At 41.6% G+C, this 26,093-nt stretch overlaps 3 protein-coding genes across 6 annotated transcripts; 1 reads left to right on the top strand and 2 right to left on the bottom strand.

The window, feature by feature from the left end:
* Positions 1-1,713: 1,713 nt before the first annotated feature.
* spcs2 (signal peptidase complex subunit 2) lies at positions 1,714-8,024 on the bottom strand. The gene is made up of 5 exons (XM_063205625.1): positions 7,930-8,024; positions 5,976-6,059; positions 5,107-5,270; positions 3,727-3,858; positions 1,714-3,242 (listed from the first exon to the last, which is right to left on the bottom strand). Exons 1-5 carry the CDS (start codon positions 7,966-7,968, stop codon positions 3,056-3,058), a joined length of 606 nt encoding a protein of 201 aa, XP_063061695.1. The 5' UTR covers positions 7,969-8,024; the 3' UTR covers positions 1,714-3,055.
* Positions 6,678-26,093, top strand: lipt2 (lipoyl(octanoyl) transferase 2). 3 transcript variants are annotated; one of them, XM_063205622.1, is made up of 4 exons: positions 6,678-7,426; positions 19,676-19,793; positions 23,437-23,882; positions 24,409-26,093. In XM_063205622.1, exons 3-4 carry the CDS (start codon positions 23,438-23,440, stop codon positions 24,636-24,638), a joined length of 675 nt encoding a protein of 224 aa, XP_063061692.1. In that variant the 5' UTR covers positions 6,678-7,426; positions 19,676-19,793; position 23,437; the 3' UTR covers positions 24,639-26,093. The 3 variants fall into 3 exon arrangements, with proteins under 3 accessions (XP_063061692.1, XP_063061694.1, XP_063061693.1); XM_063205624.1 differs by lacking the exon at positions 6,678-7,426 and adding an exon at positions 14,937-15,007; XM_063205623.1 differs by lacking the exons at positions 6,678-7,426; positions 19,676-19,793 and adding an exon at positions 22,926-23,157.
* rnf169 (ring finger protein 169) lies at positions 8,884-14,960 on the bottom strand. Of its 2 annotated transcripts, none has more exons than XM_063205618.1 (6): positions 14,494-14,960; positions 13,615-13,688; positions 13,382-13,474; positions 13,048-13,154; positions 12,286-12,385; positions 8,884-12,043 (listed from the first exon to the last, which is right to left on the bottom strand). In XM_063205618.1, the coding sequence occupies exons 1-6, from the start codon at positions 14,876-14,878 to the stop codon at positions 10,751-10,753; spliced, it is 2,052 nt and encodes a 683-aa protein (XP_063061688.1). In that variant the 5' UTR covers positions 14,879-14,960; the 3' UTR covers positions 8,884-10,750. The 2 variants fall into 2 exon arrangements, with proteins under 2 accessions (XP_063061688.1, XP_063061687.1); XM_063205617.1 differs by having other exon boundaries at positions 13,048-13,157.

The following is a 26,093-nucleotide window of genomic DNA, read 5'->3' on the forward strand; positions in this document are numbered from 1 at the left end:
GCCACAGATTCAGAGTAGACCCCCATTATATTTTACTTGGCAAGTTCATGTCAACATTGCAGCCCTTTGGACACCACTGACTATTCCATTGGTTCTCAACCTTTTTTGAACTAACGCCCCCTGCACCTCATCCTAAGCCTTCCAACGGCCCCTTGAATTCATCATGAGCCTGCCAACGCCCCCTTAATATAAAAAAAATGGACAATGGACAATGCCCCCAATGAAAACTAAACACCGCTCCCTATCCTTCTCAGCGCCCCCCTAGGGCTCCCCAATGCCCCTGGGGGGCTGTACCGCTCCCGTTGAGAAACACTGGACTACTCTGTTGACACAAACAGTCAGCGTCGCAGAGCGATAAGCTGTGCTGATTTTAATTAGTGTCAAGGCCTGCTGATCCCTTAAAGGGATCTACTGCGACTGGTTAGGTACTAGTAGTGATAATCTATGGCTAACTAGAATGTGGTTATACTGTATGTCAGGGGTAGGCAATAAAGTTTGGACGAGGGCCGTTTTTTTTCTGACAAGGGCGTCGTGGGCCGGCCATGGCCATGGTTTTCAACTGGTTCAAAAGTCCTGGCGTCTCTCTCTCATGAAAAGGGCCACAACCTGCCTTAGAAACCTGTGACTAATGTATAAAGTTGGCAGTTATTTATCATTATTACACGTTTCATTAGCTGAAGATTGCTAGCAATCAATGCAAAATTTCTGCATTTTTTCCCCAATCAGGCTATTTGCACTCACTGCATTGCACTGCTATTTGCTGCGTCTCGCGGGCCGAAAGTAATAGATGGCGGGTCAGCTTTGGCCCCCGGGCCGATAATTGCCTACCCCTGCTGTATGTAGTTAACCTTAGTCAGCTGAGAAGCTGCGCACACCAACAAAAAAAGTAACGTGTTATATGCTAGATCAGGGGTGTCAAACTCAAATTGCCAGAGGGACAAAATCAAAATCTGTAACAAAGTCGCGGGCCAAACTCAATATTCATTTTACAAAACAGACTAAAATTGTGCAAACACACACTTCATGATCATTTAAATTTCAAAAATATCTTCCGCTCATAGATTAAGCATGCCTGCATGTATTTTTCTGGGTTCTTCTTCTTCTTCGCTTTTTCTCAAATTTCAGCTCATGTAGTTCTGTTAACTCTGTTGCCGATCGAAGGTTCATTCCTTACTATTTTTAGATATCATTATTTCATGTTAGTCAATTTCAAAATTTCCCGGGGTTGGTGAGGACAAAAGGTTTTCAAGCTGACGCCATGTCACCGGAACCGGAACTCTCCCCTCAAGTCATATTCTGTTAAATGAGTGGGAGCTGTGGGCTGGGCCCATGCATATTCCTGTGACACACCAAATTCCATCTTATTACAGTGTATTGGTGCATGCGGGCCAACTGTAATAGACATTTTAAAAGATCAAATAAAATGACTCCGCAGGGCAGATTTGGCCCTCTAGCCTGAGTTTGACATCCCTGTGCTAGACAATTGAGAGATGGTGGTATGCACTTGGAGGATGCTTCAAGATTTGTCTTTCTTTGAAAAAAATAACGTTTTGCACCCTTATGGTAATAAAGGATAATAAATGGTAATGAAGCATTCTTGGAGCAGAGACAGTGCAGTGTGCACAATAACCTTAGTGAGGAAAAAGTAGATAACCGCAAATGGAGACATTAAAAAGTTCACACAATAACCAGTACCAGAGCAGCAAGCAAATCTAAAAATGACCTTTTTTTCACTTTATTTTTTATACTTTTTTTTGAAGGGGGAAGGGGTAACTGGCACGCACAATAAAAGGTATATAGCTAGAAGGTATCTTGAGATCTACAAACAGAAAAAAATATTTGCAAAGATGCATATGGTCGGTGACAGGTGAAGTTTATAATACAAGGAGGGAATTGAACAGTAATCCAAGTGTCTTTAAATCCAACCGTTATAGAATAAGTTAAATTGTGGTGATGACATGGTGGTACAACTGAAACCAAGACAATACTGAGAGACCCTCTGCTGGGAATTTCCTTTCCAGGGGGGGAAGGGCCGAATGACTTAATGTCCAGTGAGTTCAACTGATCACTTTTCATCTCCTTGGTGTCAAAAATAAACACCAAATAATTATCCCTGCTTTGAAGTGGTGGATCTCTGAAAAACCCACTATGTACATCATCAAAAGAGGCATGGGAGCAATACAAGTTGGGGGACAGAATATGGTCCCAGATTGTTGTTTACCTTTAAGCTTTTGAGAGCCTGAAGAGTAGACAAAAAGCAACAGAAATGAAGCATCGGAAGAAAGAAAAAGTACAGATGAATTGTGTAAGGCTCTCAAGGGGGACAAAAGAATGCAGTTTGGATGTTAAGATTAAAAAGTGTGTGATGAGAGAGGACGAGAGACATTTCCAGACATTCATTCAACTCTCTTTTTATAAGGCATTGTGTCCACTTGTGTAAAATATAAAGAAAACAAACAATTATAACTCTGAAATAGCTGATATCTGTGTGCTTAAATAAGCCAAAGTGCTTCAACACAGATGAAAAAAAAACAAAAAAACAAAGCGTCCGGAGCAAAAACAAAGCATGTGATCTGCCCAAATGCAGACAGACATGATGAGTGCTGTAAAACATATGGAGCCTCCCTCCAAGACCACCTGAAGCCCCTCTTCAACAGCCTGTAACATAGGGGTACAAAGGAGCGGGCCAGTTGGTGGTAGCAAGGTACCTAAAGAGTTTTTTTTTTAATATTAACAGAATTTGAGATTTGTGATCCCTGTCTGATGGAGCACTTTACTGGACCAGTGTAGAAACAAGAGCATTGGGATGCAAAAAAAACAAAATAACATAAAACAAAAACAAAACAAAAGAAAAACAAAGCACAGAGGCAGACATATGTAAATGTAATAGCTCACAGCCAACCCCGGACACAGACACAAGACGCAGTCAGCCCAGGTCTGGCCCATCAACATCCCTGTACAATGATCCACAGCGACGGTGGAGCGCTGGGTTATAAGGACTAGGCTGGCACCGGTAGCGTTACGCCACAAACTCCTCTCCTTACTCCTCTGCGCATTACTTGGTTTTCTTCTCCGACGCCAAGCTGTCGTGGAGCTTTGACACAGCCTTCTCATACTGGTTCATGGACAGCGTGCCGTTTTCGTCAAAGAACGCCCCCACAGACTTGGTGAACTCCGCCTCTCGAGTTTGTCTGGTCTTTCCATCCGTGAAACTGACTCTGAGGGTGTACTGGTCATCAAATCTGAAAAAGTAAACAGGACCATGTTATTGATCACAAAGCAGCCCGTTTCCCAGCTGAATAGACCACATAACTACCATATTCAGTATCTGAACAAGAGCAGCCTTTACCAAACTTCATAATATCATGGCATGGACCACGTTGAAATTTGATAAATTTCAAGATTCAGTTAAAAAAATAAAATAAAAAAAATAATTAAAAAAAAAGACACACGCAAAGATTCCATGGCCCACGCCCACCACACATTAAATGAATATTCGATTGGTTTGTTTTATTAATATTGCTTATAATATTGTTTTGTCAATTTTCAACTTTGTTACATATTATACAATATTCAGTACCATATATTTTCTCTTTGACCACATTGTCCATTTAATGCACATTTTCCAACAGCAACCTGTATGAGCATGAAAACCTATTGGATTTAAGCATTCCAGGTCATGCACATTTGTATAAAAAGAGACGCTGTGATTGAAGGACTGTGTACCTTTTGAGACGGGAGGAAAGTTGCCAGACATCGTCCGGGTCCATCCCGGCAGGGTCTTTTTGAAGGGAGACGAGGAAGATATTCTTCTCTTGGTAGGAGGTGTAGAGGGTGAGGATACCCATCATGATGAAGTATGTAAACATTGGAGGTTAAGGAGCAAACATACAACTATCCTAAAATATTCATAATGGGTTATTTGACTAGGCAATTTGTACATAACATGGTGTAGTAATGGGTTAAGTGGTTAGGGCTTCAGATTTGTTTCAACGCAGTCAGGTGTGAGGGGGGCATTGAATAACTAGTGCTCTCCCCATCCTCTTTCATGACGAGTTACTATAACATAGTGCCATCCCACCACAATGCCCCCTTGGGGAAACAATTGGACTAACCCCTTGCATTGGAGAGGTAAAAATCAGGGCTTGACATTGGCACTGCCAACCGGCAACTGCTGGTATAACTTGGCTGTGGCTAGAAATAATCACAGCGTTTATTCTAGGCCTCTCGGGAGTAGCGTTTCATCGAACCCACCTTCTTTCTGCACTTTTATGCTTGGAAGGGATAATGTTGTCACTGTTTATTGCCTTGTCACTAGCCAAGTGTCACTAGCCAATTAGGCAGGTAAGTTATTCCGGGGTATGATCTATCAGAGTAGCCTATATTCTGCTGTTTGTCCCTTGTGTATCAATTCTTTGCATTTAAGCACAGGAAACGCTCAGTTACATAGTTTGATTTATTTCGATGTAGATAGCAACACTGATAGTCTTGCTTTAGGTTAGATCAGTGGTGCTCAAACTGTGGTACGTGTACCACTGGTGGTACTTGGAAGAATTCATTTGTTGTGCATTGATTTGAATGCTGATCAAGTTGTTGCAGTCGAAAATGTCTCTTTGGTCTCACATTTTGTAATATTGAACTGTATTAATCTGAAAACATAATGCAGAATAATACTAGGCAAGCAAGAAAGAATGATACTAGGCAAGCAAGAAATTTTAAAACAAACTTGTACTGAATGTGACCGTAGCTGTTGATGCCGTTATTAACCTCTCCTGTATTGACGGGCAAAAGTGAATATGGAAGACCTTTGCTGCGATATTGTAACGTTGGTTGTCAAGGTGGTACTCGGAGAGCTCAATATTTTCTCGGGTGGTACTTCACACAAAAAGTTTGAGAACCACTGGGTTAGATGATCATGATTAAGGAAAAGACAGGAAACATTTGTGGCTAATAGAATAGCTGAATGGCTAGTAACTGGGGAAACCACTAGCAGCAGTGGCCAGTGAACGAAAAAAGTTCATGCCAAGCCCTGGCATGCATGCAGTTTCCGTTGTGTGCAGTGTGTGCTTCCCAAAACGTCCTTGATTTTAGCATGCATGTAAAGGATATGATATAACACAGCATGCCAGGACTGGCTTGGACTCGGGGAACGGATGGAGGTAGTCCCAGATTAAAGCTACGATGGCAAAAAGGCAGGAGATGGTGCAGATGAAGAGACGGCCGTCCACCAGGCTGAAGTTCTCCACGTAGCCGTACTTCTCCAAGAGTACCTGCCAGCAGGAGAGACAGAAACACCACATCACATGGGCATTCAACACACACACACACACACACACACACACACATCTGCAATGTCTTGCTTGTGCCCTCATTACAAAGGTGCAATAGATACGTAGATTGTAGTGTTTGTGTGTTTTGATGATGGATGACCATTTCTGTGTGTGTGTGTGTGAGAGAGAGAGAGAGAGAGAGAGAGAGAGAGAGAGAGAGAGAGAGAGAGAGAGAGAGAGAGAGAGAGAGAGAGAGCCCAACGATTAATCAATAATCAAATAAACTTCTCAGACCTGCAAACTCGTCAAAGAAAAAAAGGTGACAGTGTAGAGCGGGGGTTCTATTTCTATTCACGTGAATGACCTAATTGGACAGGAAAAAGGTGACTGTCACCAAAAGGTGACGAGTTTGCAGGTATGCTTCTGTTCATTCCTTCTGCTTGCGCATTCAACACAGGTGGCTTCTCTACTTAGCTGATCTATTCATCACGTGCGTACATGTCAGTCAGCAAATTCACAAGATGGTAAGATAAAACATGGCCAACATGGGTTTTTCACTCTTTGCCATAGGAATAATTCCTTTCAAATTTACTGAAGATGAAGCTACGCTATGAACCACGACAACTACTTAATACATCATCCACATCATATTGCAGGTACAGACACATCTCTGTTCCTCTCGCACAGAGTCGACAACACACACACCTTCTTAGCTGCATCATCAAGGGAGTTCTTCACAGCTGCGCCATCCCACTTGTCCACTTTCACGGGCTTCTCATCGATCCTCCACTGAAAATAAAGAAATAAAGGGTAATCGAACATCAAGCTTGATCTGTGCGGGTCCTTCCTCCTTGGATGAAACTAGCCTGGGAATTCCTATGCCGCCTTGTGCGCTTGTTCCAATCTGAAGAACAAGCATGGAAAACCCTGGCTGAAATGCTTGCCCTAGCTTGGGATCACTGTGACAGGATGGGGATATTAGAAAAGACATTTTATTCGACAAATGTAAGTTTGTGGTTTTGTATACAGAGCCCAGAAGTAGTGTGAGGGATGCGCGTACATCCAGTAAAACAGGTGGTGGATCAAACAGAGACGTGCAACAGAAGAAGGAAAAATGTGCACACTGTTGCTGCTCACCGATTTGTTAAACGCAACGTTTCGACCTCAGGCAGTCTTCCTCAGGTGTATAGGGGTCAAAGACGTCCAAAATGGCATTGTCATTCAGTGTAACAGATACCTTCTGCTGACTTTAACTGTAAAAAACATGACTCTTTATTTTTTATTTTTTCCAGTGAATTCATGAAAGCCTCGGCTGTCATCCATTCACTTGAAAAATCATGTTTTTTTTTACAGTTACAGTCAGCAGAAGGTATCCGTTACACTGAATGACAATGCCATTTTGGACGTCTTTGACCCCTAGATCAGTTTTGTTTACAGAGCCACCATGCCAGCAAAACCAAATGTCCATCAAGCTTTTAGATCTAAGATGGTATTTTAAATCGTTTAGATCCACCTCCACTACGAGAAAAATGAATGGGCATTTCCTAGACTAGATCTCACTTGTCAGGCAATAACCAGGCTAGACAGTCTGCAACCACCTGATTGTGGGGGTTGCAAAATAATTTGCATTTCAGTATCTGGCTTCCTGGCTAGGTAGGGTGACATCTGGTGGTACCTTCGACCATCTAAAAAAATGTCATTTCCTGACAGCTGTGTGCCCCACTACTTATTGAAATCGGCGTGCTTTTGAACGTATCGTTTTTAAAAAATAAAAAAAAGTGCAATGAATATAAATTGAGGGTTTTTTTTCTGGTTCTATGACAGCATCCCGATGCTTGGATGGATAATGAATACGTGTCATTCTCAGCCATGATGCATTTCTCAGATAAAAATGACCAGTGCGTGATATTGCTCTCATGACCCCACATTCAAATACAAAAGGCACGGTCTGTCAAAATTTGGCTTGCACAATGAATCTAGAGCTCTATGCTCCCTGCTGAAGCTCTCTGGCCATTCAGGTGCAAGCCAATTGACACTTAACAGAGTCGACGTGTAGAACTAGTGTCATCTCAGAACACAGCCTACTAACAAAGGAATCAGCGTAGCATTAACAGCCTTTTATACTGGAGCTTGGTAAACGCTGGCGGTTAAGCAAGGTGAGTAAACAGCACGACAATAAGCACCATATGCTACAGTCACGAACAGGTAAAAAGGAGGCGGAAGGCATCATGCGAGCCGTTATCTGTTAGCTTGCTAACAATACGATTGTCAAGACTCAAGGTAATATCTGAGCACCTCTGTCTTGTGCACTATGTTCACAATAAAATATCATGGCGCGGCCATTGATCTAACGCCTGGCTATAACCAGAATGCCCAAATCGCTTCCACATGTTCCGTGAGATCTGAAAACTTGCGCGGACGTGTACTGAAGCGCTTTCTCCACTGTACCTTGCTAGCATCAACTTTCCGTTCAGAGTGGTAAACGTTGTTAGCAACTATGAATGGAGATGCGTTTCCCGTTAGGCTTCCTAATAAAGCCGCATAACATCGCAAACAAGCCTGACGCCAATGAGGCTAGTGTGCAATTTAAACTGAGCTAACTCAATGACGAATACAAATCCAAAAATGTAATTGTAAACATTAAATCAGTTAATCTTACTTTTTCCAAAATGCCACTCTTCCCGTTTCTAGCCGCCATCTTTTCTTCCTGTTCATTTGCCGTGATCTGGGAGAATATGATTGGCCGCCAGCACGTTTTCGATACCCAATCAGCAAAGGAAATGAAGCTCACGTAGACGGAAAAGGCACTTGCCATCCAAAATTGTGTTTGTGCACCAAGTCAGTGGTGTGCACAATAACTGGAATCAACATTGCACAATATTATCGTAAAATGCACGACACCCTTTTGCACAGCATTCAAAAATAGGCTACACATCTTAAGGAGCATGATACTGGGCAATAGAAGATTGGTCTCCTCATCTTCTGGCCTTTGGCCTTCCACAAAACACACTCACGTAAGCACATACAAGACAAACTTGTCCCATTTTTGAATTTTGGATGACAGATACACTGTAGCGACGTTATTTCACAACAAACAATCCTACCTTTAGATATCCATTTCAAAGAGTAACCCTGCAGTTAATTTTTTTGTGACTTCATTATTTTTTCCTTAATTGCTATAGCCTACACTGAGTATGAACATTTCACTTTTTGCATTGACGTTCTTCTGCTCTACAGTATAATTCTTTAAAATGTCTTATGATATGCAGAAGTTCCGTAATTCCATTCCAATGATGCACTTTCTGTATTAAAGGTGCACTGTGTTAGTCTGGGAACTCCCATACTGCCTTTAGTTCTACACAATTGTTTCGATCTGACTTGTGATTAGGTCTGGTGTTAACCACTGTGTAGGATGGTGGTCAGATTGGTCTTTTCATGAATATTAAGTAATTCACAAAACAATATTTACTAATATGACCAAAGTGCAATAGGTTTAGCAGCTAAAAATGTCTATTTCTAGACATTAAAACTGGCAGATCATGGAGATGATTTCATGAAAATGACATCCTGGTTAATCTTGGACAAAGACCAACAGTGATCTTAAACGCCATCATCGCTTTCATTAGCCTGACAATCAACAAAGTTTACTGACAAAGCACACAGTCTCTGAGGGTGGAAAACACTGAGTGGGTTTATTTGATACTGAGTAGGACACAAACAACCCCCTTTGCTGGCAACTCGCCCAACTCGTTTCAGGATTTTCTTTTTAGGTGGAATAAAACACGTGATCCAGAAAGGACGGTCACATGTGTAATAAAATATAAGATCTGTCTTATGCTACACATATACAAAAACAGGTTGATTTGATTAGTACAGGTCACTGCAGTGATAGTGTTCGATTGAGCTGAAAGGAAACAATCCAGAGTCTTGAAAGGCCATAAATAATATCATTATTAAATCTACAAGATGGAACAGTAGGTCCCATCATCATCATTCATTTGATATTTTAAATTAGATTACATTTTTTTAATTACCTATGCTTTAATACAACATACATGCCAAATCAATGACGTTGCTTGACAAAGTGGAAGACAGGCCAAGTGCATGAAAATAATAATGAATAAACAAAAAAACAAAAAAAGACACATTCTCACAGCTCTCTTGCATCCGTATGAAATCGGCAATTTCTGAAATGTCCCGTTCAAACTCAACAAACAGGAACAACCAATCTTTCGGTCCATGTACAGTACTGCATAAATATTGTGACACATGATACATTCTGAGATCTGATTATCATTGTGATAGGAACAGTGAAAAACATGATCAGACAACCATTAAGGGAAAAAAGGTCATTTTGGCACACCTCCAAAATTCATTCTGTACTAAAATAGTCCTCTACATCTATGGACAGTGAATTTACATAGAACATACGTAATTGTGCATATCAAAATATTTGTACACCACCTATCAGAGGTGTAGACATCACCATAAGCAGTCATGATAAAGCTATTTTGGCATCTGAAGTTTGTAAATATAACTCTGAGGAAATTGTCATAAAAAATAAATCTGAAAAGGAACATAATAGCCCTTTTAATGAGGGGAAATTATTCACAAAGTTTGTGGCCACGAGCAGGGAAAACGTCTTTGAAATGAATCTAAAACAAACCACTAATAGCAACATTAATGCATCATGTTCCTTCCAGGAATTACTCTGAGCTCATCATTTAAGGTATTAAACTTAAAGCATTAAAACTTGTTAACTGAATAAAGAAGTTAGCTGAACGAAAAACAAACAGTTTGCTCAGAACCTCTTGTCAACACTAAATTACACTGCCGTGTTGATATTTGACCATGGTCAAAGTTCAAATCATAATCTACTTTGACTGTGACATTTCCAAAACCTTCCACTCACTTCAACATGTCCCTTTTCAGATAATATTCACTCATCTGATGTAGAATAGCAGTGTCACCTGTAACATTTCACACTCCATCCTGTTTCATAAGAAAATAAAAAAAATGACTGATATACCTAGGTCGTTAAAAAAACCTTGGATTTTCCAGTCAGCTACATGGTCGGCTTATGTTTTCAAGACACAGTAAACAAGACAGTGACAGCCTCATTGTGTCACACTCTGAGCTCTCTAAACTCAAACTGACACATTCACCTTCATAAATGGTATACTCGCGTTCACAAACGTGCACATAAAATATTGGATTTGTGAAAACAAAAAACACATTTAGTACCAAATTCAACTTTTTTTTTTAAGACAAAGTGGAATGAAACCCAATTAGTATGAAAAACTATCAAATTTCTTGATAAAGATTGTTATTGCTGTTTTTTTGTTACATCTAAACTCCCTCTTCACCCACCCACTAGCTTGCAAAATGTGTGGAATGAAAATGCTACAAGACAAAAGCAAACAAAAAGTATTAAAAAAAAATAGTGAATGTTTGCTGATTTCAAAAGGCAAAAAGTTCTATTAGCAGTTGTAATTAAAGTGCTCATTCTTTTTCGAGATTCTTCCTGATCTACGTGGATTGTTTTCCATTTGGCCATCTATGGAGGCCCACGACCGAAGCGGGTACTTATCAGGAGTAGTCTTCTGCCTGTCCATTTTTTGACGTCGTTCCTTGTCAAACAGTCTTTGAAGCTTGAGCGCCAGCTCTCGGTCTTCTCTCTCCTGGTGTAATCGCCGCATGTACTTCTCGACATGTCGGCCATAAGCCTCCCGGTCGTCCACCAGCTCCGCCTGCTCTTCCGCTCCTCGTCGGGTCTTCTTTGCTTGACCTTCGTCTTCCTCCAAGTGTTTGGTCTTCTGACTCCTTTTCTTTCCCCTCCTTGAGGTAGGTCTGTTCTGTGCACAGTTCCTAACGTTGGACTCACTCTGCTGGTCCGCTGTGTCTGAAATGTTCTGATTGCAATGGTCTTTGGACACAGGCACCTTTTGCTCCTCACCAGCTGATGTGGGCGACCCGTGCTGCAGGTCTTCACGTAGCTGCTGCTCTGAGGTGCAATGCTCTGATTGGCTTTCAGGTCCGTGTTCAGCTCCAGAGGTGTCTGGATTAGACAGAGTCGTGGAAGAAGAGCTGACAATCAACGATTCCTCAGAGAGTCCAGTCTCGCCATCATAGTCATCAAACACCAGTCTGCGCCTGTTGCTGGCAATGCTCTTCTCTTTCTTCTCCGAACCAGCAGCAGACTCTGGCTGTCTACCACACTTGCACAAGACCTCCGACTCCCTGCTCCTCACCGGCACACAGGAACACAGCTTGCTAGTATTCTTCTCCTTTGGAGGGGCCGACTTAACAACAAGCTTCTCCGCAATGGGGCTGGTAACGGTGCCCTTGGTGGAGGTAACCTTGATGATGTTCTGCCGGTCCACCTCGATCTGCCTCCACTTCTGCAGGATGGAGGGGCTGGCCTCGTAGCTGGTGTTCTTCTGCAGGCTGCGGCTCAGGTTCCGGGGCGTGGACTTCACAATGGTAGGCTCCAGCAGGCGCCCGTCCGGCATTCGCTTCGGAGGGGTGCAGGGTGAGCAGACGATGGGCTTGAAGTGGTTCAGCTCCTCGGAGATGCTGTCGTTGCTTTCGGGACTGATGGACCTCTCGGGTTTAGAGACGGGCACCGGGAATGGGGTGGAAGCGGCCAGCACATTCCTCCAGTGGTGATGGTGGGGGTGCCGGCGGTCCGAGATGAGCACCGGGGCTGAGAGAGAGCGGCTGTTCTCTGACGACAGAAGTATGCCTGCGTTGAAGCTGTGCACAACGTTGACCTGTAGAAAGGAACCAACACACACACACACACACACACACACACACACACACACACACACACAAGAAAAATACATTTTACTATTTGAAAGAATATAGAAAGCACTCTGAAATAGTTTAATCACTCAGTCTTTGGTACAACAGCTGTTTTGTGGTAAGCTACTTTTACAAGTAAGAACCACAGAGACAGGCAATGTAGATATATTGCGGTATTAATTATCAATAAGCGAAGTTCAAGCCTTGCCTTGTCTGACACCGGAGCTTGTGGGAGCCCTCTCATTTTCCCTCTGTTGTCCTCAGAGTCCGTGCAGCTTCGACTCCTCTTCACAAAACTGCTCGAGAGACTGTTTACAAGAACACACATGCTCTTTAGTTACTCATAATAGCAACGCGCATACATACAAACAGAGATATGTTTAGTCACAGCTGGATGACCGCCAGATAAAAAAAATTGGAGGAGGGCTGCATGACTGGATGGATGAATGAATGAATGGATAGACACACATTTCATATACAATATGATCAGTCACTATATTTGGCCCACAGTATTGCATTACACAAGCTGGGATATCCTGCTTTGCTAATCATATTTACATATAACATTAAGTTCCATCTCCAACATACAGTATTTTTTTTTTCGAAATAAAAGTGTACAGCCGTAATGATATTTAGTTCTACTCTGTAACATGACGCCCAATTATTACATACATTTGCCATCTTGCAGGCTTTGGCATGTATGCTGCTGAGAGTGAAGCCGTCATTATGTACTGGACTTAACAACTTCAGTTCAGTCAAATTAAGGCTAATTAATAAATACTGACATATCACTACTGTGTTGTAACAACATTGTGTCATAAACAAGATGTTACTACCCAGTATTGCTGGGTTTTGTTCTGCATCAGACACATACAGAGAGGACAAATCGACAGACAGACAGACAGACAGACAGACAGACAGACAGACAGACAGACATGGCAACAGGGCACAGAGAGCGGCACTGTAGTACCTTCGGCTGAAGGCTGGAGAGGTTCTTGTTTTGCGAACAAAAGCCGATACATGCCTTGTCCTCTTTCCAATTGGCTCTTCATTCTCTGAGTCGGACAGCACTCCACACTGCTGAAAAGCACCATAAATTAGCCTTTCAATGGAACTCGACTATTGCAAAGTAACCTCTCATTCACCATAGTGCCCACAAAAATGTTGCTTTGTAGAATACAAAACTCAGGTGAAATGTACATTGTTCACATAAGATTGTGCACATAGATTGTCATCACGTCACAAGTAATAACTTTCCACTTTACCAGACATCTTAAATACATTAAAATGGGTGATGGACTTACGGGGTCTTGAAAGTGTTTTGTGGCTTTTGATTCTTCTTTTTTATGGCGAGTTGCTTTCTTTTTTTTCTCCTCTTTGTCTTCATTTGTCCCAGCCTGTTCATAGTCAGCAAAATAAAACTCATGTCACCAAACAGTACCCTTATAATTAATACAAATGACATGTTACCTTTGTGTGCAAGCAGTGACACTGAAAAGCCTCATAACAAGAAAGACCACATTCCACAATATCCCACCTTCAACTTTTGTTTGTCACAGTCTTGTCGCAGATCTCCGGTCTTGCAAATTTGTTTCAGAGACCGGAAAATTTCTGTGGAATAAGATAAGAGAGAGTGAGTTCACCATTATAGGTGAACAGAAGGCTTTGGTCTCAATGGGTTTGTGTTGACCACAGCAGATTTTAAAGTTTTGCCCACCAAGACAGTAGGCTAGGGCCTAAGCGGTGCCGCACTTCATTTAAGTTGGAAAGGCCAAAACATTGATATGGAGGATCCCTTTCCAATATTGTTGAAGCAGCAGCATAACCCCTCCCACAAAACAGCACACATGTCTGGACTTGTTTAGAATTTGCCCAGGCAAGTGACATAAAAACACACATTCACTCTCTGGTGGTGGACCTTATGTGACAAGATGCCCTACTGGATGATGAGCCACCACTGAAAAATATATTCACTCCAAAATGCTGCTCACCAAACCAAAATAAACAACCTTCACGTCTCTTTTTACGCCTTAAAAATCAACCAACTACCCCCTGTCACGTGACTAGAACGATGTAAACAACTTCATCTCCAGAACAAGTTTTTCAAACATATGGCAAAACTGCACAATGTAGACTGTGACATTCGAGGTTAGATTTATGTCAACACATTTGCTGACGCCATGTTACGAGGTAGCCTATCAAAAAAAATCAACTTGCTTTTTATGATATAGTGAATGGCTAAACCTGAATTTAACAAAGTCGAAGCAAAAACCCACTCTCCTTTCTACTTAAATATAACTTCAAGACCGATTCTGAGATGTTTAATCGTATGAATTCGCAGCAGAAAAGTCATTTTGAATTTGCGTTGACATCTTGGCAGTTAGCTGTCAAAATAAAAGTGGCTATGATGCCCTACCTTCTCCCACGGCCTCTCCTGAACGTTGCTCCATTCGGCGCTTGCATTTGTCCGGATAACTCTTCCGAACCATGTCCCAGAGTTCGGTGTTTACCAGGCTTTTCTCACGGGACTGTTTACGGGCCCAGCTGGACACTCGCAACCGGCAACGGGGACAGCATAAACTAAACTCTACTGTCCGCTCGAAACAATGCAGGCATACGGAGTGCCGACATGGCATAGTCACGGGTTCCAACAAAATATCCAAACACACCGGGCACCTGACCTCCTCTATCGTGGGCACCCGAGCAGGTGTGTGAAGGCAAGGTACTGTAGCGGGCCTGGTTCTTCCCCTCTGCCCTAATCCACCGTCGGATTTGGCGGACCCCATCGCCGCCATTTTCATTGGTATCTCCCTGCCTGCCTCTAGTTTTGAAAACAATCTCCGCCCAACCCATGCATCAAGGGCAAATGAGACTGGCTGTATGGTGTGTATAACTGCGTAAATACACAGATCTTCAGTCCATATGGATAGGTAATTACAGTATGTTTCACCCAGTAGTCGTTGTTTTTGTTTACAGCACATCTGCGCTTCTCTGCCCGCAAGCTAGCCTTACGTTTAAAACATGACCCCTAGTTCAGTTTATTCGCCATTTTTATGGCCATCACATCGTGTATCCAGTGCCCTTTTTTTGTCTCTTTCCCCTTTGGCCAAAGCAGTCTAACGTGTAGCTGAAGTGTGATAGGGAAGGCAATGAAAGGGAAAGAGCTGCACTGAACCTAAATCTGAACTTCAGGACTCATGCCTACTGTGAGATGCATGGACTTTGCCATGAAATCTGGAGCAATTGGTGTGTGTGTGTGTGTGTGTGTGTGTGTGGACATGATTGCATATTTTATAGCTTAGTTTTTTTTCTTATATTATACTGTTATGTATCTTTAATTTTGAGGGCATCTGTGGATTGCTTTCAAAACATAATCTCACTGTATTTATAGTGACAATAAATCACTCTACTCTACTCTTAGCAAAATATTCCAATTTCTATGCGTATGCACACTCACCTTGGATTTGCACGTTAGGTGGAGGAAATTCATCTTTTGTGGTCCACTACAGCAACACTTCTAGGCCTCCTTTTTTTGCATCTCTACCAACAGGTCCCTTAAAACATGGGCAATTATCTACCTTTCTCAAAAAGATAAAGTGCTTGTTGAGGCCTTTTTTTCTCTTCCGTGTGAGTTATTTGGCGGTTTACAAACAAACTTGAACCTTATTTCCTTCATTTAATTCCGAGTCAGGTGTGTGTGAGTCGTGGCCAGCCCCACCCTCTCCCCCGTCCCGTGCACTGCAAAAGGCTGAACCCATGCAGAGTATCATTGTATCACTACACTCGTTTGTAGTATTTTTGCAATTTTGAGCCGCAGTTTAGTAAGGTTTTGCAGCAGACTTATAGTTGTGGGCTGCCCCAAAGTGTTTCCAACTCAACTTGGTTGCACTATTCAACTGATCTGGGGTCTGTAGGTACAAAGCTGGTTCAGGATAAGTTTAGGTTAAGTTAAGAGGTAAATCGTAATACAAGAGAAAATGAGTACTCCAGGCTCTTCTATTTGATGATTTAACTTATCCTGAACCAGCTTTGTAGTGTAGGCCCCTGGCCACTTTGGAGGCCAGATCAACATTGACACGTGGGAGGTCATCTCATTCAAACAGCAATGGCAGTTACAATCATAGGGTTGCCTGTTCGAATCCCTCCATAACCTCTTCCTATAGCTCTGTTCAAGTGCCATCACACATTGAGAAACAGCTCACATTGTTTCAGAGACTTGCTAATATCCTGTAATTGAACTCTCACTTTGGACAAAAGCTTTAAGTGTAATGTAACAATTTAATGTAAACAAATGTACAGTCATGTTAACAATTGAACGTCAAATCATTTCATGTTAAACAGTCATGTTGTATGCGATTGTCTTCCATGGTGCATGGTGAACAGAATTGTTAAGACAGGTTTTCTGACCATGTTGGCCATTCTAGTCATATTTTCCAACAGCAAAGTGATTGAACATGAAAACCTATTGGATTTAAGTATTCCAGGTCAAGCACATTTGCAAAAGAAGGAGCCCAACCTGAAATGGTGCAGCAAGCTCATATTTAATATGACACATAATACCTCAACATTGTTGGTGTCTGAGTGAAGCTCTGTATTACAGATCTAGCCATTGACTCCTCCATCCTGTCTATCAAGATTCACTTTCATTAGTTCATAATACCATTGAAAACTCTGTCCTCAGGTACTTCTTGAACCAGTCTTGACTTCATTATTTTGTTGAGTGGTTGTCTGGTGTCAGCCTGTCTTACCTTGGCCATGTCTCTGTGGGCTGAATACATATATATTGAACATATATTGTTCTTCCGGACCCTCGATGATGGTTTCCGTTTTCAGAGCTTGTTATACCTATTTTGCACACAATTTTCCCAGAGGGAAACAAAGTTGTCTATGATGATGCACACCTGATAAAGGGTGTTGGGCTCCTTAGACCCCACCCTTGTTATACAAATGTGCATGACCTGGAATGCTTAAATCCAATAGGTGTTCATGGTCATACAGACTGGTGTTGGAAAATATGCATAAAAGGATGATATGGTCAAAAATTGTTTTCCTAATAGCTCTGCATGCTGTGTAAAATCAGCATCAGAAAGCCAAAGTTTCTCTCTACACCGTTAGCTCTTTTCTGCCATCTGCTGGGAAAAAGATGTCACTGTCTAATTTTGCTTGGGATAACAAAATTAGAATTAGAATGAAATTAGATTATCATATTACTTTTAGGCTATGTTGTGGATATTGAATATTGAATGCTAAATAGTGTTTCCTTAGTGGTGAGACTATCCATGTAGGCCTTAAGCTAAGTTTCTCTGTAGACAGACTATCTTGCTAATGGCTGTAAGTCAATGCTATAATACCGTTTTGAGTCATGGGGATTTTGAATTGGGGTTTCCCCTAAACCTTTATTTTGACAGTTTAAGTCCTGCTGTATTTACATTATTGCTATGCCTTTAACACTCTTGATCTTTATAATCAATTTATCTTCCAAGCCAAATATTTCAACTAATTAGGATCAGCGGGTACAGTGAATTGGCTGGAATGAACGTTGGAACATATTTCTTTGCTTTTTCTGGATGTCTGGTGGACAGCAGCTGGGTTTGATGCAATTTTAGCCCTGCCCACACGAGCTAACTAAACCTCTCTCTCTCTCTCTCTCTCTCTCTCTCTCTCTCTCTCTCTCTCTCGCTCTCGCTCTCTCTCTCTCTCTCTCTCTCTCTCTCTCTCTCTCTCTCTCTCTCTCACACACACACACACACTCTCATAAATATACCTTTTTGACATTCATGCACTGTGAAATAAACACATCCATCTGTAATGCATATGACAAAACTACCTAGCCCTTAAAATTACATGTGAGAGTTAAAAAACAAAAAAACAAAGGTTTCTCATGCCCAACATCAGAAACTTTCTGGTACACTCCTGAAACTGTAATGCTAAAGAAAGGCTATGTTTTAGGTGCCAAAGAAAGGCTATGTTTTAGGTGCCAAAGAAAGGCTATGTTTTAGGTGCCAAAGAAAGGCTATGTTTTAGGTGCCAAAGAAAGGCTATGTTTTAGGTTGGTGGACACACATTATTCACTGACAGATTAGGGTTAGGGATGGGTTTTGGTCTAGGCAAAGTTTGACAAATTTACAAACATGGCCGTGGTAGCCCATCATAACCCAGAATAGCGTCATGTGACCTCACTTGCCACTTAATTCATCTAACCCCCACTTCAGAAAGTTTCTGGTGGGCACGAGAGTTTCTGGTGCACACGAGAAAACACTTGGGGAAAATTGTTTTACTTTCACATGTCATTCTAAGGGCTCAGTACAAAACACATTAAAGTCTGTAGTAATAAAAAGGCAATTTATTCTACATAGGTACAGCTGTCATGTATTCCATATTAAACCATTTTGTCCCAAGCCCTTTTTGGGAAAGGGTGCCCTCTGCCTATGAAATCCTAAATATATCAGCCTCAGAAGCATACAAACATGACATGAGTTACATTTAAAAGCTAGGACCCACGTGTTGCCTTAGAATGTGTTCATTCAGCTCTAACATAACCACATTTTTAATAAAACAGCTGAAATCTCAAGAACCTGAATGCAGTGCACATGTGTGACACAATGGGTTAAACTGACATAGTATGCAACATGTCTCACAGCTCAGCGCTCACCTCAAGTGTCTGTCTGTACCAAGTGGCATTTTATGGTTCTTTTGGTTGAATTCTTTCAGTTGAATAATACAGTATGTAAACAAGAATGTTTGAGGTTTAAAGCACCAGTTGATCTCCTCTGATTAAGTAGTGGAAATAATTCTCAACTCACATGTTCTCTTAGTTCGCCTTTATTTTCTAAGTCATTTTGTTATTTTCTTTTTTTTAGAACGGTGAATTCAGGTGTAACTGCAAAGCCGAATAGTACGTTCACATTACACCTACTTTGTCACAATTCTGGGATTTTTTAAAAGAGGTAGTTAAAAAAATAAGAGAAAGAAAGAAAAAAACATTTGGAAAAAACAAGTTTGCCTAGACATCACTGCATATATCAGTATGGTGTTAGGGCACCGGCACATGGAACCAGTCGTCAGGCATGTGGTTGTTGGTGGTTGCAGACGTGCACATCGAGTCCCCTTGGCATATTGGAATCACACGAGTGTTCAAAACCGAGTGAGCCTAAGTGAGGATACGTGACTCCCCATGTCGTTTATCAAACATGTGATAGACAGCAACTGAAAAGAAGAGACAGAAACAGGACATTCACAATTCAGAAAAGCACCAAAACAAGAATGAGAAATGCACTAGTACTTGAACTGTAAGATGTACACATTGACAGGTGATTCCATTGAACTTGTCTTTTACTCATCAGGTGACAGTTAACATTTGAAGTGTCGTCTGCTTTTCATTTTTTTTTAAATATGAAGTGCTAGAATGTGTGTAGTGGCATGTCAGTGAGCTAAATGTTTAAAAATCCATTTGTTTTTTGTGGTGAAATTGAAGGAGCACAATCCACTCGTAGACGTGAACGTATTTTTGCATGTGTATTTCCACAGAGTATGTTTTATGTCTGGAAATCTATTCCCGAAGCAGGAGGCAAACTCACATAAATCCTGCTCCTCCACAGGTGAAGATTGCGAACGGAAACTCGGCGGGCATGCAGAAGCGTCTGCAGACACCTTTGTAGTCTGTACAGCTCCAGGGGAATGCGACCGAGGCTGCCTCTGTGCCATCTAGTCAGAAAGGTAATGTGGATTTGCCATCAGAATCTTTGAGCCATCCTCATCAGCAGAGGTGTATAAAGTAAATTGGAAAGACTTTTGACATTGTATCTACCTACATTGTAGGTACATTGTATCTACAGTATTTAGTTACATTGTAATAACAGGTGTGTACACTATGCAAGCTCATTCAGTAGTGTTGTAGTTAGATCAGTACGAGTACTTCCACCGGTACTTTGTACACCTCTGCTCATCGGCCTCAAGATGAATGACATTAATCTATCCAACCCCTATACTTTTGACTATTGTTTGTTTTTTCAAGTTTCAAATCGTCGTAGGTGTACATGTGTGCTAATAATGCCATATCAAAACCTGTGTGCGATGCAGTTTTCTTCCGCATGCTCGAAGACAGATGTCTCATAGTTACAGCTATCAAATGAGATATCTGTTGTTTCTACAATACTTAACAGTAACAGTAACAGTGCATTGCATTGGATCCATTGCGACAAAAATCCTTGTTTGCCCCTTGCAATACTTAACAGCTTGGGATTATACATAGGTATGTAAACACCCATGCCAAATGCCAGCTTGTAAAACCCCCCAACCCCATGCAGATTGCATCGCCGCATTTGTACGTATGCGATCTTTATCTTTATCTTTGTCAAGACTCTCTTGTCCACCTCCACTACCAACCATTGACAAGCTCTCGCACAAGACAAACACTGAACTCACATGAGATGGAGAGGATCACCAAGACCGCCAGGATCATAAAGCGTTGGGAGTTCATGGTGCCGGCTCAACTTTTGAGAAACTTTTAGCAAAAAAATCCTCCGGTCCGGGGGAAGCTGCTCCGAGTGTGGTCGTGCAAATGTCGTCCCGAGTGGCTTGGGGGGGACGTTTCCCGGCGAGAGTCACGGTCGCACCCTTGTGCTTCAAATAACGTGTAATTCCCAGATGTGATTAAAGAGCAGCGCTCCTGAAATGAATGAAAGGCTATATTGTATCTGCGTGCACTGAGGGCTTTTCATTAGCTGCGGGCCATCATCCAAAAGGCCCTTAAGGATTGGAGCCTGCCTTTGGCCCTGCCCCCTTGACGGGGGTTGGCAAATCAGTTTCACCTGACTGCAGACACATGTCTCATACCATAACTCCCCCCCCAGCGCACCGACTTAGCTCATTAATATGGGCATTCCATGTCTAACCAAATTATCAAACATCTCGTCTCTGACATGACACGAGTAAAAAAAAACATAGTCAAAATATGTTGATTTAACAGTGTTTGATGATTTATTTTTTTGTCTTTCAGGATTACATGTCATTTACAGTACATGCCATCACTTCTGGATCAATAGACTAAGACGCTGGAGATCCCGCCGGCTGTTTGCTGGAAGATTGGTTCGCCCTGATTGGAATATTGGAATCATATGGAGGATCCATACAGGATGGAGGGGGGTAGAATGAGGAGCGTGTGACCCGCATGCTTTTCAGTACACATGAGCGACACAGCAACTGTAACGAAAGGCAAAATAAGAAAACCCATGAGGCATGCGTTTCCTTGTTTTTTCTTTTCAATCGTGAAGAAACGCATTTGCCACATTTGCAGATTATCCGGCCACCCTTACTGCTGCAGTCCAATGACAAGGCTACTTTTGCACATTGAAGATTATTTAGTCCTAATCTGAAAAGCTTTCCCTGAAAACTTGTGGTTGAAAACAAAAACTTACACAGATCCTTTGGCACAACCCAGAGGTCCAAAAGGTATTTCGCCTGCAAGGCAAGCAGGCCTGCAGGTTCCACTGCTATAGTTGGAACAGCCCCAAGGAAGAGAAAATGCTGCATTCACATCGTCTGTTAAGTATGCAGAAAAGGGAATTGTCAAGAACATCTGTCTCTCTACTGAGAGTAAAACACAACCAAACAGTCCTTAATGCATATTTTAAAGTCTGGCATTCGTTGAATTCAAGGAACTTAAAACATTGCATCCCTCTGTTCTAATTTTTTTTTCTTGCACTGTTTGGTGAACATGTGCCACGGTCAAAATCTATTTTTGCAAATAGCAAGACTGACGTTAACACAAGCAAAACTAATTTCTATCCTGCTGTTGTGCATGCACCAATGCACCATATATTTGTCCCAAACAACAAAAAATGGAACGTTAACTCACATGCGATGCACAAGAACACCAGAAGTGCAAGGATGATAAAGCGTTGATTGATCATTTTCTTGTTTTCTCGTCTAGTATTTTCCACACAATAGCCCTGGACCTTTGGACAGATTGGAGAGTAGCACTTGAGAAAATGTGTCGCGGCGGAGGAGAAACACTACAAGGCACGAGAGTCACACCCTTGCACGTTGGAATAAAAGCGATCCTAAATTGAATTACACGTGAGGGGCTTGGATCTTGAATGGACAACATTGTGTTTAAGTGCACAGAATACTTTTGTTTCACTGTTCTTTGGGACAGTGGTGTCTCTCTCTTCGACACATGACTGCTTCAGGGGACGAGCCAGGAACATTGGACTCACCTGATCTTCAAGGCATGTCCCAACTTAGATCTTGCCAAAACGGTGCCCAGTCATTTGGAAGAAACTAAGCTCTGCAGGCTTATTTAGGTCTATACAATCTGCTTGTGTGTTACTTAAAATATGTTGTATTTATAGGCCTATTACTATTTATGGTTACATGTATAGGCATACTGTATAGTGTATATGCTGTTGCTTACAAGCAGTAGCCTACAATTGGTGAAATATTATTTAACCATATCAGAAATGATAGCCTAACATACTTCATATGACATGATTTCATTACCATATGGCATGAAACAAATTTTCCATCATGAAACGTGAATAGGGACTGATATGTGAAAGTGAGGCAATGTGATACTAGAGGAATCAGGCCCAGTGGACTGTGTCTGTCGGCAAAGGTTCTGCGCACTGACCAAGATCAGTGGTTCTGCACTATCCTTACAAATTAGACCCTCTACCCCCCAAAAAATAGCTTTCCCTCCTATAATCCCCCAACATATTTTGCAAATAATTTCTCAGATTAGATTTGTTTTGTCTGCTTCAATTCCGCAGATAGTATGCGTTTTCTCTGCCGCTACAGTAGGGGGCAGTAACGATGTGATTATCAAAAATACGCCATCGAAGAAGAAAACAACAATGGCGGCCCCCTGTAAAGGAGAGGGGGAACAGTGACAGTAGCTGATTTAGATTAAAACTATACACATTTCAATCGCTTGCTTTCTTCAGTAATTTTGCCAACTACGGCTGGATATGCCGTACGCGTTGTAAGCCTGGAAATGCCAGTGTTGTCAGCGCTTTACTGACACGACGCGAAGGACTACGGTGAAGAAGAGTATCATTGCCCTTTCCTGGCAAATAAAGAGGTTGGGCTGCTTCCTTTCCCTTAGTAAAGTTAAATGAGGCCATCAAACATTGTTTTTGTTTTGCGTCGAGGTCTTTCTGTGCAAGGCACGTCCGTACAGCTTGCGTTGTTGTCCTCATTGGTGATTAGCAAGCAGCAGCAGCACAGCTCAAAGTTCATGGTCTTTGCAAGTTGTCAATATAGGCCTATAATGTGCACAGTCAGCGTCTGTAGAGTGTGCTTAATTAGCTACTTTGCGTTAATCCTTTTATTTTTCTCTACCGTTTATTTAACTTTTCAGAATGACGCTGGGAAAGACTGCAGTTCGGGTGGTAAACCTGGGGCGCATTGCCTATGGACAGGCACTTCAAGTGCAACAAAAGCACGTGCGTCAGCATCTGGACAAATCATCAGAGGTTCCAAACACCTTACTGTTATGTGAGCACCATCCAGTGTACACAATTGGCATCAGACAAGCACCATATCCAGCAAAAGAGGAAGAAAGACTAAAAGGCCTTGGTGCTGAATTTTTCCGCACAAACCGAGGCGGCCTCATTACATTTCATGGGCCTGGACAGCTGGTGTGCTACCCAATCCTTAATTTGGGCTGCTTCAAGAAGAGTGTGAGATGGTATGTGTGTGAACTGGAAAAGACAGTCATTGGACTCTGCAATAAATTTGGAATAAAAGCCGCAACATCCCCAGACACAGGCGTCTGGGTAGGGAACAACAAAATATGTGCAATAGGTAAGTTGTACTGACAAGACAAGACCATAACTGTTAACCTGGCCATAAATGTTTTAAGTTAATACATGGATGCATATCTTCCCAATATTCCCAATATCACTGGTCATAGTGCATTTTTTTGCATGTGTTAATCAGACACATTTATTCAGCTTGTGCATGAAACAACACTTTAATTTGTGCAGTTGTATACTTTATAACACAGTGTGAACCAAGTATTAGACACAGGATGTTTATCCAAACCTATAACAGAGAACCCAACCCCTCTGATAGCAAAGGGACGTTGAATCAACGGCGTTGGACATCTTCTGACGTTGATTTTACGATAATCTGAAATTCGTCAATTCAGCGTCCATTTGCTATCAGACAGTAAACGTAGAAGTACAGTAGAAGTTGGTGCAACTAGAATATGATGATGTATGAATGAAGTGTTGTAGGGAGTAGGCCAAAAATTGACAGTCCACAAATGCTCACTTCACATGTGACATGTTCATTCTGGGCTTTTTTGTTTGTTTCTTTTATGTCGCAGGCATTCACTGTGGACGTTACATAACCTCTCACGGCATCGCTCTGAATTGCAACACGGAGATGAGCTGGTTCGACAACATTGTGCCCTGCGGCATTGTGGGTAAAGGGGTGACATCTCTCAGCCTGGAGCTGGGCAAAGGGGTCACCACCGCAGACGCCACTCAACGCTTACTGGAGAGCTTTGAGGAGAGGTTCAACTGCCATGTACTTCCCATTGAAGATGCCATATAGGTGTGTACTGTATAGGAGAGAAGAAAAAAGACTACCTCAACCACATTTCTAATCCCAAACATTGTATTAATGTATAAATAATTAAATGTTTATAAGGTTTTCTTAATTGATATTATAATGTTTTGGGCTTGGTGACTTTTAATCCCAGTTCAATGCCATGAATGTGCAGGGTTTCTAATTTCACTTTCACAGATGTTTATACTGTATGGCACATAACGCACTGTGAAGGTACGGTAGAAACAAAAGCTTTTGCAGTTCTTCCTACAGCATAGCTTTGTGGTTGATGGATTGCAGACTGCGCTGAATCAGAATTGTGCTCTGCATGCTCCCCTGGGCAATAATACATTTTATCCTGAGACGATTGGCCTCTGTGTCGACCACAGAAATCTGTTTTAAAAGCACTAAAACGTGCTGCGCTTGTTTATAAAAAAAAGTGACATCACCCGATTGCACGCACTGAACCGTAAGAATACTAGTATTCTTTTAGTTAAGTTGTTGCTCCTAATCCAGGATCTGCAAAAGGAGGCTAATACCAATACCCTCTTTACAAATGTCAATCTCACACTAGGGACACAGGCAAGCGCATTTTGCAAAGCTGAGCGAAATTCACGTCTTGTTCTTATGGCGCAAGAAAAGTGGGGTGAAGACAGGCGAACAGAGGTAAAGCAAAAGTGTTATGCGAATTTCACCTGCAGCGGCCAATCAAATCAACAACTTAAATGTTTTGATGCACTACTATGACCTGCTTGACGTTGACTGTCAAACTGGAACACTGAATTTCGCCTCCATGGTGTAGAAGGCCAACCTGTCTCACTGTCCTGTTAAAAGGTGCTCGGACATTTCAGTCAATTTTGGGACTTAGAGTTCTTGATTGTCCATTAACCATACTTAACTGTCCATTAAACTTGGTAGTGGGATAAAAGACACACAATAACAAAATCAAATCACAGATAACTACAGTAAAGTAAATGTGGAATAAAATAAATAAATAAATATATTTTTTAAATCATCTTAACATTATCACTCATTTATTGAACATTTCTATAGAACAGTTGTTTTACTACCCTTATGCAGGTCAGTTAAAACATATACACTCTATGGTTATATCATGTCCTTGACAGAATGGAATTCACAGTGATTGCAGTGAATGGGGTTGGGATTGTTTTAGTCATCATACTTGTGATTAAGGAAACAAAAAATACAAGTGTTTCTGGTTTTTGGAAGATGACATACAATTGTGTGCTTGAAGTTTGGTTTTAATTTCCCAGGCGAAGAAAAGTGCCATGTGATTTCCTATTATATTCATGGCCTTCTGTTGTTCATGAAGGTCTGATATTTGATCTACAATACTCTGTATTACTTCACTACAGAAATGTGAATGAGGTACCGCCAATATGTGATGTATGTAAATCAATATTTGACGTTTTTCAGATGAATGAAATGCCTTTCCAACAA

The sequence above is a fragment of the Engraulis encrasicolus genome, chromosome 8 (genome assembly GCF_034702125.1).
Source record: "Engraulis encrasicolus isolate BLACKSEA-1 chromosome 8, IST_EnEncr_1.0, whole genome shotgun sequence".
In the NCBI taxonomy this organism is placed as follows: domain Eukaryota; kingdom Metazoa; phylum Chordata; class Actinopteri; order Clupeiformes; family Engraulidae; genus Engraulis; species Engraulis encrasicolus.

Bases quoted from the DNA above. Each gene is read 5' to 3' on its own strand.
- spcs2 (XM_063205625.1), bottom strand. From the start codon at position 7,968: ATGGCGGCTAGAAACGGGAAGAGTGGCATTTTGGAAAAA. The intron at 5,271-5,975 runs GTGTGTGTGTTG...TCCTGCTGGCAG, and splicing joins TTGATGATGCAGCTAAGAAG to GTACTCTTGGAGAAGTACGG. The intron at 3,859-5,106 runs TCCTTTACATGC...AATGTTTACATA, and splicing joins GCATGCTGTGTTATATCATA to CTTCATCATGATGGGTATCC.
- rnf169 (XM_063205617.1), bottom strand. From the start codon at position 14,878: ATGAAAATGGCGGCGATGGGGTCCGCCAAATCCGACGGTGGATTAGGG. The intron at 13,475-13,614 runs GTGGGATATTGT...GACTATGAACAG, and splicing joins GTGACAAACAAAAGTTGAAG to GCTGGGACAAATGAAGACAA. The intron at 12,386-13,047 runs GTACTACAGTGC...TCTTGTAAACAG, and splicing joins TCTCCAGCCTTCAGCCGAAG to TCTCTCGAGCAGTTTTGTGA.
- lipt2 (XM_063205622.1), top strand. From the start codon at position 23,438: ATGACGCTGGGAAAGACTGCAGTTCGGGTGGTAAACCTGGGGCGCATT. The intron at 23,883-24,408 runs GTAAGTTGTACT...TTTATGTCGCAG, and splicing joins CAACAAAATATGTGCAATAG to GCATTCACTGTGGACGTTAC.